At 52.4% G+C, this 17,111-nt stretch overlaps 2 protein-coding genes across 5 annotated transcripts; both read right to left on the reverse strand.

Moving 5' to 3' along the window:
• Positions 1-3,536: 3,536 nt before the first annotated feature.
• LOC120684513 (zinc finger BED domain-containing protein RICESLEEPER 2-like) lies at positions 3,537-6,516 on the reverse strand. 2 transcript variants are annotated; one of them, XM_039966358.1, is made up of 3 exons: positions 6,342-6,516; positions 5,828-5,995; positions 3,537-5,729 (listed from the first exon to the last, which is right to left on the reverse strand). In XM_039966358.1, the coding sequence occupies exons 1-3, from the start codon at positions 6,412-6,414 to the stop codon at positions 3,862-3,864; spliced, it is 2,109 nt and encodes a 702-aa protein (XP_039822292.1). In that variant the 5' UTR covers positions 6,415-6,516; the 3' UTR covers positions 3,537-3,861. The 2 variants fall into 2 exon arrangements, with proteins under 2 accessions (XP_039822292.1, XP_039822301.1); XM_039966367.1 differs by having other exon boundaries at positions 5,828-6,516.
• Positions 6,517-9,546: 3,030 nt separating this feature from the next.
• LOC120684522 (DNA polymerase delta subunit 4-like) lies at positions 9,547-11,717 on the reverse strand. 3 transcript variants are annotated; one of them, XM_039966394.1, is made up of 4 exons: positions 11,561-11,687; positions 10,538-10,641; positions 10,171-10,364; positions 9,547-9,996 (listed from the first exon to the last, which is right to left on the reverse strand). In XM_039966394.1, exons 3-4 carry the CDS (start codon positions 10,343-10,345, stop codon positions 9,782-9,784), a joined length of 390 nt encoding a protein of 129 aa, XP_039822328.1. In that variant the 5' UTR covers positions 10,346-10,364; positions 10,538-10,641; positions 11,561-11,687; the 3' UTR covers positions 9,547-9,781. The 3 variants fall into 3 exon arrangements, with proteins under 3 accessions (XP_039822328.1, XP_039822321.1, XP_039822313.1); XM_039966387.1 differs by lacking the exon at positions 10,538-10,641 and having other exon boundaries at positions 11,561-11,717; XM_039966379.1 differs by lacking the exons at positions 10,538-10,641; positions 11,561-11,687 and adding an exon at positions 10,855-11,542.
• Between the last annotated feature and the right edge of the window lie 5,394 nt (positions 11,718-17,111).

A 17,111-nucleotide genomic window follows, 5' to 3' on the forward strand; every position in this document is an offset into this window, starting at 1 on the left:
CTAGTGAAGCAACCCAGCGGGGCGACGTTTATAGCCCTTGGACGAGTACAAACACTCCTCCAAGGCCTCGGGGGCTACACCCGCGGGTGCGCTGACGCGCCCCCACGGAGGAAACTTCACACATATTCGAGGCCTGTAACCCTCTGTACATCCCTACACCTCGGTCATCCTCCCCGTAAAGGAGAAAGGGACTTTATTGCTCAATGCAAATAAAGATTACAAAGGGTTACCGGCGCGAAGGCGTCGAAAAGTACAAACATGTTGCCACCTGCGTGGCAATTTTCCATGTCTTGGGGAGGAGTGAGCGATGAAGAAATGCACCGGGCCCCTGGCTGGCGCGACAGCCAGGCTGCTAGGGATGCGAGGAACAGCCCCCAGGCCGCACGGGTCCAGCGGAATGCTCTCCTCGCAAGCCTTCTTCTAGCGTCTCCTCCACTGAAGACTATGCGGGGGGTCGAGCTGGCGGACAGCACCCTCCGCACCGTCTCCCCGAGAGCAACCTTGTTGGCGGGGGAGATGATGCGAAGAACAGCCACCAAACCTGGCGCTAATGCCATGGTCAGGCATCTTCGTCCCCCTTCAGGCTAGGGGGCATCGCAGGAGCAGGACCCCCAGGCCCAATGCTCTTCTGCTGATCCCACTGAAGCTAAGGGATGGTGCGCACGCCCTCTCCGGCTTTCCCTCGCCGCTCGCAAGCATTCTTCTAGCACCAAAACCTAAAAAAGTCAGGCCACCCCATCTGGGGGCCGGTCACGAAAGGCAAAGAAAAACATTACAAGACTTAGGCAATGCTGGAAGAAAGAGCAGGGAAGTTGGAGAGGAAAGAAACCCCATGACCCCTATTTATAGCTGCGTCAGGCGCCAAGCTTCAAGCCTGTCGAAGGACAAGGGCTTGGACCGCCCGTGATGGTGCGGCCCTCCACGAGCGAAAGATGCCCTCGGTCCCCGTGCCGAGACGCGACGCGACGATATAAAGCCGAATCCCTTGACTCGACCAAAGCCTCGGGGGCTACTGTCGGGTACCACAATTAGGGACACCCTAATTAGGGTACTAAGACCACTCTAAAAAATGCAAAGACAGGTTAGGCGACTGAGCCCATGAAGGCCCACGGCCTCCTTCCAATCTGGAAGAAAGGAAAGGACTCAAAGAAGCCCAGCATGCGGCCCATTCGCACCCCCCCTCGGACCCGTGGGACGATCTCCGCCTTGCTCGAGGGCTCCCATCGAGACCCTCGACTGCGCCCCGCATCTCCGCCTTCCTCGAGGGTAGCGAATCTACCCTCGAGCGGGCAAATCATCTCCGCCTCGCTCGAGGCCACCCCTCGGCGTAAGGGACAAACGGCCCTGCCGCTCAACCGCCCGTCGTACAAAGGCATTGAATGCCAACCACTCCTCCACAATGATCAGGACAGACGGCGTCAGGCCGCCATTCCCCACAGTGGCTGTGACCGGGGTCCCATCCGCCAACTCCGGTCACTGCAACACCATCCCGGGTGCTGTGGCAGCACTGTGGGACCTACGACGCGGGACGGGACGCGCTTGGCACTATTCCCGTTACTATTCAGCCAACTTCGGCCGTCCGGACTCCACCTCATCACACGTATGGCCCCGGACCCGCCTCCTGCTTGGGAAAGGGGTCCGACGATGCCACGTGCCCCTCCAGGAGGGACGCTCAGCACACGCAGCCGGAGTCCCGGACCTCCCCCCTCGAGGGGTCCGGGACCACCACGCAACCCTCAGACCTCCTTTGTGCACGCCAGCACTCCGTCCAGGGGGTCCGGGACCGCCGCGTGCCCCGCCACCGCTGGAGCGCGCAGGACCCTGACCTGCAGGGCCCACGGAATGGCACATCTGGAGGACTGAACATCCTACAGCGACGACCACGCCGCCTGCTGGGGTTGGCAGGACGCCAGCGCGATCTCCGCGAGGTCAAAGACGATGCCCAGGACGACCACCACGCCCGACACCATACCCCACAGTGTACTTCCCACAGTACTCGACTGTTGTGTCCCCACAGCTCGGGGAGAACACGACGACTTCCGTGATCCCCTGTACATGTACCCGTCCCTCCTTGAGTCTATAAAAGGAGGAGGCGGGCTTCCCTTAAGGGGGTCGGACAGCTCTCAAGGCATTACACCGCATCCAGAGCACGCACTCGCTTCTAGCCCCAGCATCGCCATTCGCCACGCTCAACCCCTCTTCTAGCAGAGACTTGGGAGCCTCCCTCCCTCTCTCGCCTCGCTTGTACCCCCTACTACAAGCACTCCGGGTGCAAGATAATACAGTGCCCTCACACACCCTCTTGCTGGACGTACGGCCCCGCGGCCGGAACCAGGATAAACCCGTGCATTACTGTATTGCCTCTTGCATCAACATCTGGGACGAGGAAACACGTAGCATTTACTAGTTGGGATCCGGACCCCCGGGTCGGGACACCGACAAGTATAAAATTTTAACTTTAGAATGTTCTACGTTTTAGGAGTGAGAGAGTACAGGCGTAGATAGTGTGTCGTACTGCATCCACGGCGGTTGGCCAATCACCGCGACCACTGCGAAACAGGAGTTGCTCCTGCAACGGTGGCAGCGGCGAGCAGCGAGCCCTAGCTGGCTCGGCCCGGGACCCCTTTTGGTGCGAGCAGAGAGCAGCGCTTTTTTCATTTTTATATTTAAAAAAACAAAATTTCAAAAATATATGCCGAATAGGAAAATTTTCAAAAATGGGTGCCTTTCGCCCCCCCCCTAATGGGCGATAGGGTGCCTGTCGCCCATCCAGTTGGCGACAGGACCTAAATATAAAAAAAATATTTAGGTCCTGACGCCCAGGGTGCATTAAACAGTGAATTTGTAAAATTGATATAAAATTGTAGCAAAATCAAAAAAATACAAACTCAATTGTTCTGGATTCTATGAAATAAGATCTACAACCTTTGTTACATAAAGTTTTTCATTTGATCAATAGAATGTTATGGTGATAATATTCCTCTCATATTTCATGATATTTTTTTCTCTCTCTTCATACCATTAATATATGTTAGTAAATTTAATGTTCATGACACTCTTATAACATTTATATTGAGATTGGCCTAACAAACAGTGGCGGTGTTCGTTTGGCCGTACGAATGTTTCTGGGGCGCCAAACGGGCCCGTGTCGTATCGGCCTAACAACGGCCTGACGTTGACACTAGGCCTGCCAAGGGAGCGGTTCGGTGCGACCCGCCTGCTGCCCCTCTGCCCCGCCAGAGAAATAAGAGGTTCGAGGATCGACCCGACCCTCACGTCAAAAGAAATCTACTGGCCCGCGGTGCACCCTGGATCGAACCCACATAACCTGTACGTTCGTGTACGAGAACTCACGCCCACCGGCGCTTCCAGGATCAGTAGCTAATAACTACGTGCGTGGTTACTGCATGAATGGGCATATATTGAATGTTTGAACCAGCTTGACCCTGTACGTATTGATATCAAGCAACTAATAAACAACTATGCAACGTATTCATAATTCAAGCAACGCTAATTCAAGGAACGCTAATAAAATATAAAGATAGCTCGTAGAGTCATCATAAGGGTCTAAACAACTATGCAACGTATTGATATCAACGTCTCATTATTCCAAAGGATAACTTAATAATGTCTGATGAGAAATTTTTATTTCTCCTTCCACTTCCTGCTGTCTCTGTCTGTTCCTCTTGTTTTTCCAGTTCATCTTCACTCTTCAGTGTTGGTTCAGGAAGCTCTCACTAGCCTTCATCTTCACTCTTGAGGGATCTGAACTAAGTCAGCATCTTCACTCTTCAGTGTTGGTACCTGCTGCTGCCCGGTACCAATCCTGAGTGCATATTAGTGCTTCAACCATCTCGGGGGCTAAGCTGCTGCGATGGTCACTGATAATTTTTTTCCTGTGCTAAAAGCTGACTCAGATGCTACAGCGGAAGCTGGAACAGCTAGCAAATCCCGTGCTATGCGAGCAAGAGTTGGATACTTCAGTGAGTTGCCCATCCACCACTTCAATATATCGAATTCTTCTGACCGTGGGATTGGACTCTCCTCCAAATATCTATCAAGCTCTGTGGCCATATGAGTTTCACGGTCATTGAGAAGTTGCTGATCCCATGCAGTCCATACATCTTCCCCTACTGAACTCTTTTCAGCATTTTCAGCTTGCTTTACTTGCTGCTCTGCTTGCTGAGTTGAATATGATGAAAATAACCCAAGCACAAGTTTTTTCACTTCATCAATCTTTTGCTTGCCAGTGTTAGGATAGGACTTGGTAAAAAGAAATTCAAGAAACTTAAGCTTAAACCTTGGGTCAAAAACCATAGGGACAGCTAGCAGTATATATGATATTCTCCAATACTTCTTGAATTTCTTCTTCATCCCTTCCAATACATTGGCAATTTCAGCAAGTTCTATGTTTGAATCTTGTTCCAAAGTTAGCTTGATCTTCCACATGTGATGGAAATAGAGGTTTGAGGTAGGGTATTCTATGCCTGAGATGACTTCAGTTGCATCTTTGAAGACTGCCAACACCTTACAAAGTACTTCAGCTCTTGTCCATTGTTCAGCAGAGGGTGCATAAGTGTATTTTTGGTCCTCTGATTTTAGTGTGTCAAATGCTGCCCTAAACTTAATGGCTGCTTCAAGCATTGACAGCGTTGAGTTCCAACGTGTGGTCACGTCAAGGCCTGGCTTCTTCTTAGATGTAATGCCTAACCGTGCAACTATTTCCTTGAACATTTGTTTTCTAGACTGTGAAGAGCGAATGTACTTGATACTCTCACGAATGTCCTCAACAATTGGTTCCACAAACGTAAGCCCATCCTTAACAATGAGATTGAAGACATGTCCAGCACACCGATGGTGAAGCAAATCTCCATCTGCTGGTATATATTTCTTATCCACAAGATTTTTCTTCAACAGGGCAGCCATTGTATTGTTTGCTGCAGCATTATCAAGTGTGATCCCAAACAGCTTGTCTTCAATTGACCAATCTTGAACACAGTTGAGGATCTGGTTGAATAACTCCATTCCAGTGTGCGGTGTCTTCACATCTAGAAACTTGATTATCCTTTTCTGTAGTTTCCAATTAGCATCAACGAAATGACATGTAACAACGATGTAGCCTAGGGTTTGATTGCTAGTCCACATGTCCGCTGTCAAAGAGAACCTACAATTTTCATTCTTGAATATATCCTTAAGCTCAGCTTTCATCTCTTGAAAAGCTTTCATGCATCCATTCCTAGCTGTTGTCCTGCAAGGCATCTTAAACAATGGGTTCAGGCTTTCAACAAAGCTCCTAAGTCCATCATACTCCGTAACCAGGAAGGGAAGCCCATGCAAGGATATCATCCGCATCAGATGATATCGTGAAACATCTGGATCATAGCTCCAATCCTTTAAACGACTTCCACAAGGAGACCTCAATGTAGAGCTCAAGTCTTCTACTATCCTGAGAGCCCTACTCTGTTTCCTACATCTCCTCAAATGGGTTAGAAGCGCGCTTGTTCCTGAACCACGCTTTGCACCAATAATATCCTCACAATGTTTGCACTTTCCTTGAACCACCACTCCATCCTCGAGTATTGGAACATACTCCTTCCAGCATTGAGATCTGAACCTTTTTGTTGCTCTTGCAATAGTTGCAGCCATAGATACATTAGCCCCATGAGTCTCAGGTTGGTCACTATTGTTGTTACCATCGGCACCATCTATTTCAACGTCTTCTTCAAAATCTGTTAGCAAAAGAATTCAAAATGTTTGATTTTATCAACCACTATTGTTTTGAATGTTTGATTGAGCATGTAGAGGGAAATGGAGACATGAATCTCACCAGCAAATGAACTCGTGCCCATTGTTGTTGGGGAAGTGGGTGCTCGTGGGGAGCCCACACGTTCCTCACAAGCAAAGTAGGGACTTTCAGGGTACGATGGGGAAGGACACGGATCAATATAAGGTGGCAGAGGAGTAATAGGCTCTTGGCTTCGGCTTGCATGGAGCCCTTCATTGTGCCCGGGGGAGATGGCCAAGGCCAATCAGTCAGGAGATAAGATCGGGGATTCATCCATCAAATACCAAATCTGTTGTTCAAAAAATAATTAAATGTAACAGATTACTGTAATCTACTATAAATGTAGACATTACTGGAACAATACAGTAATAGAAATGCCATGTAATAAAAGTGCAAGCAATAGAGCAAAAGTAAGAAATACAGAAATATAGATTCATGAGTTGCATCTAGACTGCCACGCCTGAGTTTCTAGTGAACAAGAGAATGAATCATAGGAGCACTAGGCCGCCATCCAATCAAATCCCCTGGAAAGAAAGAAAGCAGGCGAAATCTGAACCTGCAATCGTTGGTGGCGGCGGGTGCGGGGACGGAAAGCTTGCAGTTCCAATCTGAGAAGGAGCGGATCTCATCCAGTTCTTGGACAGAAGCTTGCAGTTCCAATCTCATCTAGTTCTTGGACAACAGAGGCAAGGCAAGCAGAGGCGCGGCGGCCGGTGCCGGGTTGGCGAGCGCCGAGCGGAGGCGCGGCGGCCGGTGCCCGGTTGGCGAGCGCCGAGCGGAGGCGAGGCGGCCGGTGCCCGGTTGGCGAGCGCCGAGCGGAGGCGAGGCGGCTGGGTCGCCGCTCGCGGCAGGGTGGGGTGGATCGATTCCGACCCTAGGGTCTCCACAGTTCGATCCTCTTTGCCCCTCTGTCTCTTAGGGTCGGCCCGAACCGAACCGTGGGCCAAATTGCGGAGCGGAGCGAGTTCACAAACGGGCCAAACCGCTCCCTTTGCAGGCCTAGTTGACACGCCGGCCGGGGGAGAAGAGAGAAAACGTTACGTTGCACATCCCGATTCCTGCTGCTGCTGGTCCATCCTTCGTTCGTACGTCCCCTTAACTAACGAAGACTGCTCTCAGTTGAAGCAGTTGGTGTGACGTGGTCGCCGGACGACGATCGCTATCTCTCGCTCCCGTGTCGCGTCGATCGCTGGCACAGTGAGAAAAACGTCCCGGCCAGCGGCGGGGGCTCTGCACTGCTAACCGGTCGTTAGTTCCACGTCGCCGCGCGCCGGCCGGCAAAGGGCAGTAGACCCGGACAGACACCACACGCATACACGCACACGGCACACGGTCGGTCCATGTTGTAGTATGCGTGAACGGTCATTGGTCTCGCCGTCTGCATTGTGCGATCGTACTGCTACAGTACGTGTGGCAAGTGGCCATGCATGTACACACACAGTCCCGCGGACCGAGACGAGAACCAGGTGCAACGTACGCCGGGCACATGAATCAGGCCGGCCGGCTCATCACTCCAACGACGACCGGCGACGATGACGACGACGCTCTGCTTGCTTGCATTTTATTAGTAAATGGGAATAATGCAGCACTGGCAACTAGCATAGCAAATTAAAGAGCAACCACGCCACTTAATTAGCTAGTATCTCTCTTACGACAAACGGTACGTGCTCACTAGCTATGAGCATGGGGCCTGGCCGCCGCATTGGGAGATCGAGAGAGCGGGGAGAGAGGCGCCCGTACGATGCGCGTGCAGTGTGCCTGCACAGCAGCACAGCACAGTGGTAGTAGCACGTACGCCGCGCGCCCGCCGCCCGGCCGGGCACCCCAAAGCCATTGACTGCGAGGCATGGCGCGCAGCGCAGCGGTTCGGCCCGGCCGCTTGCCTACAACCGCACGGCGCATGCCAGCCGTACGCGGCCAGGCCGCGCCGGTCGACGGCGATCGATCGCCCGGACCTGTCGGCCGGGATCGGAGGCCATGGACGGCCGGAGCACAGCATTAGCATGAGGCCTCTCGAAAAGGAAGGCAGGCTGAGCCGCCGCCCCGACCCAGGCCGGCCGTACGGGCGCCTTGTGCTTCCGCTTCGTTTTCAAGTCCCATAACCGAAGTAATGTCAACAACGGCAAGGATTCTCTTTCCAAATGGGAAGGCAACAACGGCGTCTCTGTTATCGCGTGAAAGCGGCGGCGGCGACGACGGCATAGCGTCACCATCGATCGCGCCTCGATCGATCCTCCGGTCCTCCCGGTCCCGGGGCAACCACTGATGAACCACCGCCGTTCTCTCGGTACCACAACAAGGCTCATTCAACACACTCTGAGATCAGGACTGGCTGAGATTCCTTTTTTGGCATCGGCATGCACGTACGAGCCCGTCGCAGTTCAAGATCACTGCTAGAAATTGATCATCGATTCACCCCTACCCGGCCGGTACTAATGCAGAGGGGCCCGGGACCTCCAAAACCTACACATTAGTACCGGTTCACAGTCGATGTTACCACTCGGTACTAATACCTCCACCCACACTTATATCGGTTGGTAACATTATTCCATACTAATGTCTACTAGCTTTTAGTACATAATACTAAAAGGTGTTTTTAGTACCGAGTCATGCATGCAGCCGGTACTAATGCTCAATACCAGTTGCAAAAGCGGTTTTGATGGTCTTTTTCACCCGATGTTGATCAACCTTCCTCCGGTAGTGGATGAAATCTTGGAAACCGCCCTCATCGGCTGAATGCTTATTGAACGCTTCTGTTTTTTTAGGTAGAAGCACTTTGGTGTTTTCATATGGGATGAGGGAATAGGATAATAATGGACGCCCCAGGGTGTACAGAACTTTCTTGGTTTGGGGTTTACCGTATGATGATATATATATCTTCTTTTGCAACATGATTCACCGGATATATGCTACCCTCTCCAACCACATATATATATATATATATATATATATATATATATATATATATATATATATATATATATATATATATATATATATATATATATGTATATATATTAGCTTTTTTGTATTGGGTCCTGATGGTTGATACGATATGAGTATATTTGCCTTGAGAAATAGTTTAAAAATTATACTTCTTATCAGCATGAAAGTATTTTTTTCTGTATTCCACAAAGATTTCAGAATAAAATCGTGCCAGCATCCAAGATCTCAATTTTTAGTTGGAGAGAGCCCACAGGTACTAGGTAGTGAATTCAACGCTCGCTCATCAGTTTGGCTCGCTCTCACCGGTTGAATGCTTATTGTGATGGGTTGATCACTTGCATCCATCTACGGTGTAGGAGCATGACTCGGGTTGGTTTGCAGCGCACAGGAGCGAGGCTGGAGAGACGATACCGATACAGTTCTGCAGTTAGCTTGATTGGGCCGCTGGGTGCCTTCCGCCCTATTTGCTCGCTGCACAGTGCGTGGCGGCTGCGGCGCTAGCACTGCACGCACAGCGCGTGCGTGGCTTCTGCCGAGCGCCGACCACGCTGCCGCCCGCCGGGGCACTTGCCGACTTCCATGTCACTTGGGCCATTATTATGGCCCCAGCTTAGTACATGCCAAACGGCCCATTTTTTCCACGCCTCAACCAGAGGCACTTCGTCTGCGTTTCCAAAAAAAGAACTAAATCAGCTCAGCAAAATCACAGCACCCTGAACATTCGATCGCAATGCAGGGCACCCAACGGGGAATGTTTCATGTGCATGTACATACGGAGCACTCAGATACGTATAAAAGGAGGCGAGGTCTACAACTTATGGGAGGATAAGAGAAAGACGATTCCACGGCAAGAAGTTGGGTACAGTACATTCAGACAAACTGAGCGTACTCAAAGAGAAACAAAACAGTGCCATCATACATCAGCAGGATTACAGGAGGTTGCAGAGTGAACTACTGGACCCCCAGCTACGAAGTGGAAGCAGCGGAACATGTCACACTAGGTTACTATGAACAAGGCGCCAAGGCGGTGCTTTGTCATAGAAGATGCTTCTAGACTTTACCCTCCCATAGGCACCCGACATAAGGATCACTGCGATCCTTCGTTGATGGAACACGCAGCAAGAGATCCCGGAGATGGGCTGGTGGCTGGAGGCCCATGGCAGAAGCGCGCTCCCAGCGCTGAAGCCGGGTGACACCAATACATGGGCCAAACTTCATGTCCAAGTCGTATTGCCGCAGCTGCTCCTCTTGCTCACCAAAATCATCTGCAGCAACATTACCACGGACAACAGCTTATATAGGTATCAAAAGGGAAACAGCTAGAGAGGTCTCTAAATTATGATGATACTACGAGAAGTGCTTCTACCCTCTCCCACAAAGTGAGAAGCGCAGAAATTAAAGCATATTACTCTTATGATCCCTCAGCAAGTGGCAAGTACCTTTGAGATCCCAGGAGCCATGAGAAACAAGTGCTGATGTCTGAGCAGTATCTGGGGCCCCGACGGAGGCCCCGACAGTGTACTGCTTTGTTTTCTTATTGGAAGGTGATGCCGCCTTGGTCACACCTCCTTTCTTTTTCTGCCGGTAAAAATCTTTCATGCCACTAGATGCCATGTTTGTCAATTCTTCAGTCCTGCCAGCGTTTTCTTGTCAATTGCTTCCAACAGAAAGTTAAAATTACTTCTACTATGGACTTAGGATCTGTTTTCATTTTCTGTCTCGAACCATACACTATAACTGTAAACTGTGAAGATCTTCTCAAAAGAAAAAAACTGTGAACTGTGAAGATAGAGAGCTATCAGAAACCCATAAGTTCAGAGTTCAAGTCCTGACTCCTGACTCCTGACCACTAGGTAAGTTATGCTGTACATAACCATCTGCCTGTAGTTTAAGTTCAAAGTTCAAAGTTCCTGTTCATGAAGCAGTTAGCATGATTGCAGTATAGTCAATTTGAGTAGAGTCAGAGCCAATGTAGCAGTAATCCAATCAAAGCATCATATAATTAAATTTGGTCACACGGATATGCAACTGGCATGACAGAAGTACATTCAGAAAGTAAGCTCTTCACTAGTGACAGACCATAAAAGACCACTGGTGACATAATCTGCAAACTGAACTGGAACCTTATCGATCTGAACTCCCTGCAAGCATACACCTTGATGCTAGACACAGGAGTAGACCTGAGGCTCTGGAAATACAAAACAGAAAACAAGAAAGCACTACCATCTTTGCAGAAAGCATCATGTATCATCATTGACCATGGCCACATGGATATGCAACTGGCATGAGTGTAGTGCGTTCAGTTCAGTTCGCTAGTTCAGTTCATCACTAGTGACATAATCTGCAAACTAAACAGACAAAAAGCATGGCTAAACACTGCCGTTCTAAGCTCGCTCCTCGCTGCAAGCATATATACCTCAATGCTAGACAGTAAATTTGAGGCTCTGGGACAGCACAAGGCAGGAAACAAGAAAGCACAATAATCATGCAGAATGTCAGCCTTGTTATGCTCATGTCCTGAAGAGCATAGCAGAAATGTCCCTTTGTCGCCAATCGGGAGATTCGCTTCCAGCGCGCCGAATGGGTGTTCACTTGAAATCAAACTTTTTTTTTTGAATAAATTCTTGAAAATCAAACTGCAACCGCAAAACACGACTCTCTAGCTAGCGCGCTGGAAAGACGAAGACGACGAACCTAATCGCACCATGGATGCCCTCATTGGATCAGCACAGCACCACGCACCACACGAATCTAGAAGTAAATGGACGGGGAGAAAGGACGATTTTGGCTCGACTCGATTGGGGGGAAATAGCAACGCTAGATACATACCGAGAAACAGAGCAGACGAATCCGCGTCCGGATGGATCTCCACTACGGTCGATCGAGGGACGAGCGGAGGTGCGGCGGCGCAGCGACAGGGGAGTCAGGAGTGGGTGTGGGGGGGGGGGGCGCAGGGGGTAGAGGGAGGGAGGGGGCGGCGGCGGCGTGCTCGCCAGCGGTTGGGGACTCGGGTGGATCCGTGGATGCGTGCGTGGACGAATCCGGGGCCAGCAGCAGTCGATTGCGGACACGCGTCCGGCGTCCCCGATGCCCCCACACCCTGATTAGACCAAAATGCCCCTACTTTGGGTTCTGATCACGGTGTGACCCGATCCTGAGACTGAGTCCAAGAGGAGAGGCATCGGTGAAGGCAAAAGCAAAATGCATCTCCCGTCCGCACTGTGCGCTCGCGGCACCCTCTCCAACAGCTGAGGCAACACGCGACGCATACTTCCTTCGCTGGAGAGAGAAGATGCAAATATACACATCCTCTCTCCTCAAACGCAAACTCCCGTTGCTCGATGCGCCGCCGGTGGGAGGGGAGCGGAGGAGAGGGGTCCGGGGAACTCCGGCGGAGGAGAGCGCTGGAGGATCCACCGGCCCGCGACTCTCTCCTCCCTCCTCCCTCCCATCTCCAACTCCTACCCGTGGCGCTCCTCCCCTGTCTCCGTCGGCTGCTCCGCTCGCCGCCATCTCCCTTTCTGCTCCTCCCCGGCGGCTGCTCCGCCGGCCGGCCCTCCTCCACAGCGCGCGCGGCACGCCTGCAGCGCCGCCGCGAGGGAGCAGGGGCTCCGGCCTCGGGCGCGGGGCGGCCTCAGGAGCAGGGGATCCACGCCGGTCAGCGCCAACTCCCTCCCATCCCTGGCCAGCGGCCATGGCCAGGAGCGGGTGGAGCTGGCGCGAGCAGCCTGCATACGGCGGCGAGACTGGCGGCCAGCACGAGCGGCGGCGCAAGCTAGGAACCCATCGGTGGCAGGGCGGCGCGGCGCGGCGAGCAGAGCAGCCAGACCCTCCCCTCGGCGCGACCCTGCGCCGCGCAGAGGCGAGCTCGCTGGGGGGGGGGGGGGGGGGCAGCGGCCGGCAGAGCTCGTGTGGAGCAGGGGGCGGCTGGTGTCCGGCCTCTGGCGAGAATGCGTGCTTCTTATTTTGTTGCAGTCCAAAGATCGATTCGCTTCTTATTTTGTTGCAGTCCAAAGATCGATTCGATGTTTGTGTATTTCTAACCAAGGAAAAAGGGAAGAAATTGGATTCTGCGTTTCTTGTTTCTTTGCTCGTGATTTAGAACAGAGGAGCTAGGCGGGTGGGGTGGCAGCCGAGGCTTGCTCCATTGGCCTCGCGGCGCCGGACGGCCACGAGTGCGGGGCTGGACGCAAGCAGATCCAGCGCGGACAGCGGTGGATGCAGCGCGGCCGGCCGCGATTCGGCAACGGTCTTCGACAGCGGCGCTCTGCTTCCTCAACCTCGAGCTAGCGGTGGTGGCGGCGCTGTGCACTTGGGGACGGGCCCTTTTGCTTTTGCCTCCGTGTTGTTGGAGATAGGATTTTTGCCCTCGAACTGCATCTACTGTTCACGAGAGGCAAACTCGATTTGCCTCTCCAAAATACACCTCGACTGTTGAAGTCAGTGTCAGTCTGACCAAACTACCAGAGCAGCTGCGGTTCGCCGGTTCCCCCTCTCCCCGCCGATCCTGACTGACTTCAGGGCAGCCACCGCACGTTCATGGGTTTCTGGTTTGATTCGGAATAGTTGGGCCGGTTTGATCGAAGGTCTGATCATTAATTAAGGAAAGCTTAAGTTGGTCTACTTCGAATCGGACAGAAGATTGGTCCGTTTTGTACGCGGAGGAACCCTCTCACACCAATATAAAGCAAACACAAGTGCACAGGATTATTATTATTACATCTATCTTCTCACTTCTCAGGGCTCATCAGAAGCTTGTGCGGCTCTGCGGTTTTCTGATGGCACTCAATCCCGGACAAACCCATCAGCAACCAGAGGAAGACGTGATCAGCAAGTTGATGGATGATGTTCTGCTCTCTATCCTGGAAAAGGTCAGCCTGACGACGCTGGTGAGGGTCAGTGCGCTATCCAGGCGATGGAGACGCCTCCCTCCTCTGCTCACGCAGCTCAGCATAGACGTCAAGGACTTCCTTCGCAAGCCGTACGCTGATCCTGCAGTGGACGATCACATCGACAGGGCGATGCTGTCTCTAAGGGATGCAGCCAGGAGCGTGCTAGCTCCTGGCAGCAGGAGGTGTGCCGTTTCGAGGCTCCGCATCTCGCTCTTCGTGACCAGCAGCTACTCGAGCGAAGTCGGCCATCTTGTTAATGGAGCGATGGAAAACGGGATGGTGGAAGGCATAGAGCTCACAAGCGGCGTCGAGAGGATTCCCTTCGATGTCAGCAGCGAGGAAACGGCAAGGCATGCAGATAGTGTCAATGGTTTCTTTGCTAAGTATCCTAGCATACCGTGTCACTTGAGAACCCTGCGACTTTACAACGCAACCTTTACCGAGGCAGATATGCATAATCTCATTGGAAACGCATGCACACAGCTGCGATATCGTTACCTGTTCCAGTGTGATACCGGGCCTCGCAAGTCATTCAGGATAGATGCACCCAGCTCAGCCCTCAGCAAACTGGAATTTTTCAGCTGTCACTCCAAGCAAGTCGAGATAGCTTGCCTTCCAAAGCTGGAGCTACTTATATCTGGCTACTGGTCGTCTCCATATCTGCCCCTGACTTTGGGAGATGTCCCGTGCCTCGAGGAAGTAGAAATATTCTGTTCGGCAGAGTCTTACCAAGGGCCATTCAAGCTAAGTGGGCTTCTGTGCCATACGCGAATAAACAGGTTGACACTGGATTTCCTTGGACAGAAGGTTTGGTTACGCCCCGAAAAACACCAGCTCCGCTCAGCATTTAGCAATTTGAGTGGACTGTCACTGGCTGGTATCTTTGTCGGGTTTGGTCTGCTGTGGATAGTAGCCCTGCTCGAAGTTGCTCCGGCCCTTGAGATACTTCACATCGAGGTGGACGACCACACGTGCCGTGATGAGAAGCAAATGCTGGAGACATTCGGAGAAAGGACTAACGGGTCGTGGGAAGTGTCCGAGTCTGCTACACGTTTTCCACTGATGAAAGAGCTGCTGCTTGAAGGTTTCAATGCGACAGAAGAACATGTAGCGTTTGTGGGGACCATCATGGAGCGAGCTTCTAGCTTGCAGTCGGTTATTTTGAAAGAGCAGTATTGCCAGAAGTGCGCTGCAATGGGTGAATCTTTGACACAGTTCAGATATCCAAAGAATGAGGATGAAAAGGTGGCGGTGGTAAATAAGTTTAGAAACAGGTTCTCCTCCCGTGCAGAAATAATTTTTAGTGATCACAAGTTTTCCAAGTGATTAAAGGGTATCTTTTCGGTTGTAATTCTCAGTGTGCTGGATGTGCTCTGACCTCTAAAGAGGAAAAGAAAGAGCAAGTCATGGAAAAAAAGCGATAATACTACAGTACGGACGTTCAGAATTTTAGAAAAATTGGATGCTTCGACATATATATATTTTTTAAGGGTCAACGAGAATGTCCTATCTGAATCATTTCATTGTGGCCCCCCTAACAGCCCACATGATAATCAAAGGTTTACATCATTTTGCCTAAGCATAAAACGAATTGTGGTATAACCACACATCCTAGCTTAGGGACTCAACCGTGGCATAACCACTGATAAAGGGAATACAACTCACGCCATGAGACATTGAGTTTGGTAGCGGTGAGTAAGTAATGACTTGATGTGCGGAGATGGGCACCTCCCCGAGCACCAGGCGCAACGCTTTCGCTGCACATCGTCGTCACTCCGAAGCACCGGCCAACAATGGGAGAGGTAGAATCGCAGTGACGACGCCTCAAAGGAGGTGAACATCGCCAAGGACGTCGTTGTTGTCGAGGCCGTCTAGATTCTGGCAAGGTTTTTGCAAACAACTCCACCGACAATGCATGTACCTCGTTGCTTGAGCCCTCAGCAGCTCGTGTGTTGCTCCGAGGCACCCCACCATTGACCATTGCTGCACCCAGATCGCACCCCGCTGTTTGAATCCTTGGTAATTCCCACGAGTAGCAAGGCGCAACATCTTGAGTTGTAGACATCGCACCGCCTGGCCGCCTTTTCAAAGGGGCATCGACGCGCCGGCTGCACGTGGCAGCCTCACAGCCGAGTCTGGGCCACCTCTCCGGTTAGGCAGCCCATGGGGCCGTCGCCGACCGCCGCTGGTGGCACTGGCACCCACCAACAGTCACAACTCCACCTTCATGTCCATCGCTGTTCACAGCCGCAATGCCAACCTGGCCGTCGGGTCCCTCGCCGACGCAATATCCTGGCACCCTTGGCTAGCCAGGATGGGGGCCTCGCCGCTGCGGATAAGAAGGGAATTTACGGTGGCGCTACGATTTAACCACCCGCCCGAGTTGCCCATGCGGGCCCGGGGACGCCACCGCCACAAGCCACCCCACCTCCCTCACCACGGGCCGCGGGCACAGCTGTCGCTTGAGCAAGGCAAGGAAGGTCTAGGGCAAGGGCTGCCTCACGCCACCGGCGACAGAAGAAGGTGCAGACGGTCCACCTCTCGAAGTTGCACCGCCCGGGTCACCTCAGTGCCGTCCACGCGCCGCAGCAGAGAGGGGAGGTCGCCGCCACCGCACCGCGTAGATCCAGATTCGGTCACTAGTACGTCGGATCCGCAGCCCTGGGCCGCCGCCGCTGCCACTATGTCCGACGCTAGTGCCTTGTTGACCAGGAGTGGGAGCCCCCGGGCAGTCGAGGAAAGCCTCGACGTCGCCTTCCCAGCAGTCATCGGGCTTCCGGTGCTCTGCTCCAGCATCGGCGAGGTGGAGAGGAGGTTAGGAGGTGGGGAATGCCGCCTGGTGCCGCCTTCGAAGGAGACGATGCCGGGGGAGACCCGCTTCGACATATATTGCAATAGTTAAACATCAATATTGCAATTATTAGTTCTACATGTTTCACGATGGATGTTGCATGAAACATAGTGTTCATGTTGCAGCGAAAATTTTCTATTCTTGAATCGAATGGCACAATTATTTTTAACATATCATTTTTTTTAAAATATTACAAATAGTGATATCTTACGTTGCACCAATTAATTTTCAATAATTGGTCGGAACGTCCGTTGGATGAGGCCTTGGCACCGTAAAAAAAAAAACTTCTTGTCCCCCTCGCGCACCCCCTGCGGCCGGCGGCGACGGAGTGCCTTGCAGCACTGCACCATCAACCATCCGATCCGGACCCCACGAAACCGTAGCGGCTACTAGGTCAAAGCCTGAAAGGCTCGCTGACCCGCCGCGGCTCCCTTGCTTGCGCTCCAATCCCAAACGCACGCGGCGTGTCGCCCACCACGCACGCCGTGACGTAGCCTGCCGCTGCCGACGCGGCGGTCGCCGGCTCCGGCTCGGCCCGTGCGCTCCCTTAAAAGCACCAGCCCCAGGCCTCACTGATTACGCTAACGAACGGCACGGGCGGGGGCCGCACCGGAACGAACCTAACCGAGCAGACGAG

Source organism: Panicum virgatum, chromosome 2K (assembly GCF_016808335.1).
Source record: "Panicum virgatum strain AP13 chromosome 2K, P.virgatum_v5, whole genome shotgun sequence".
NCBI lineage: Eukaryota > Viridiplantae > Streptophyta > Magnoliopsida > Poales > Poaceae > Panicum > Panicum virgatum.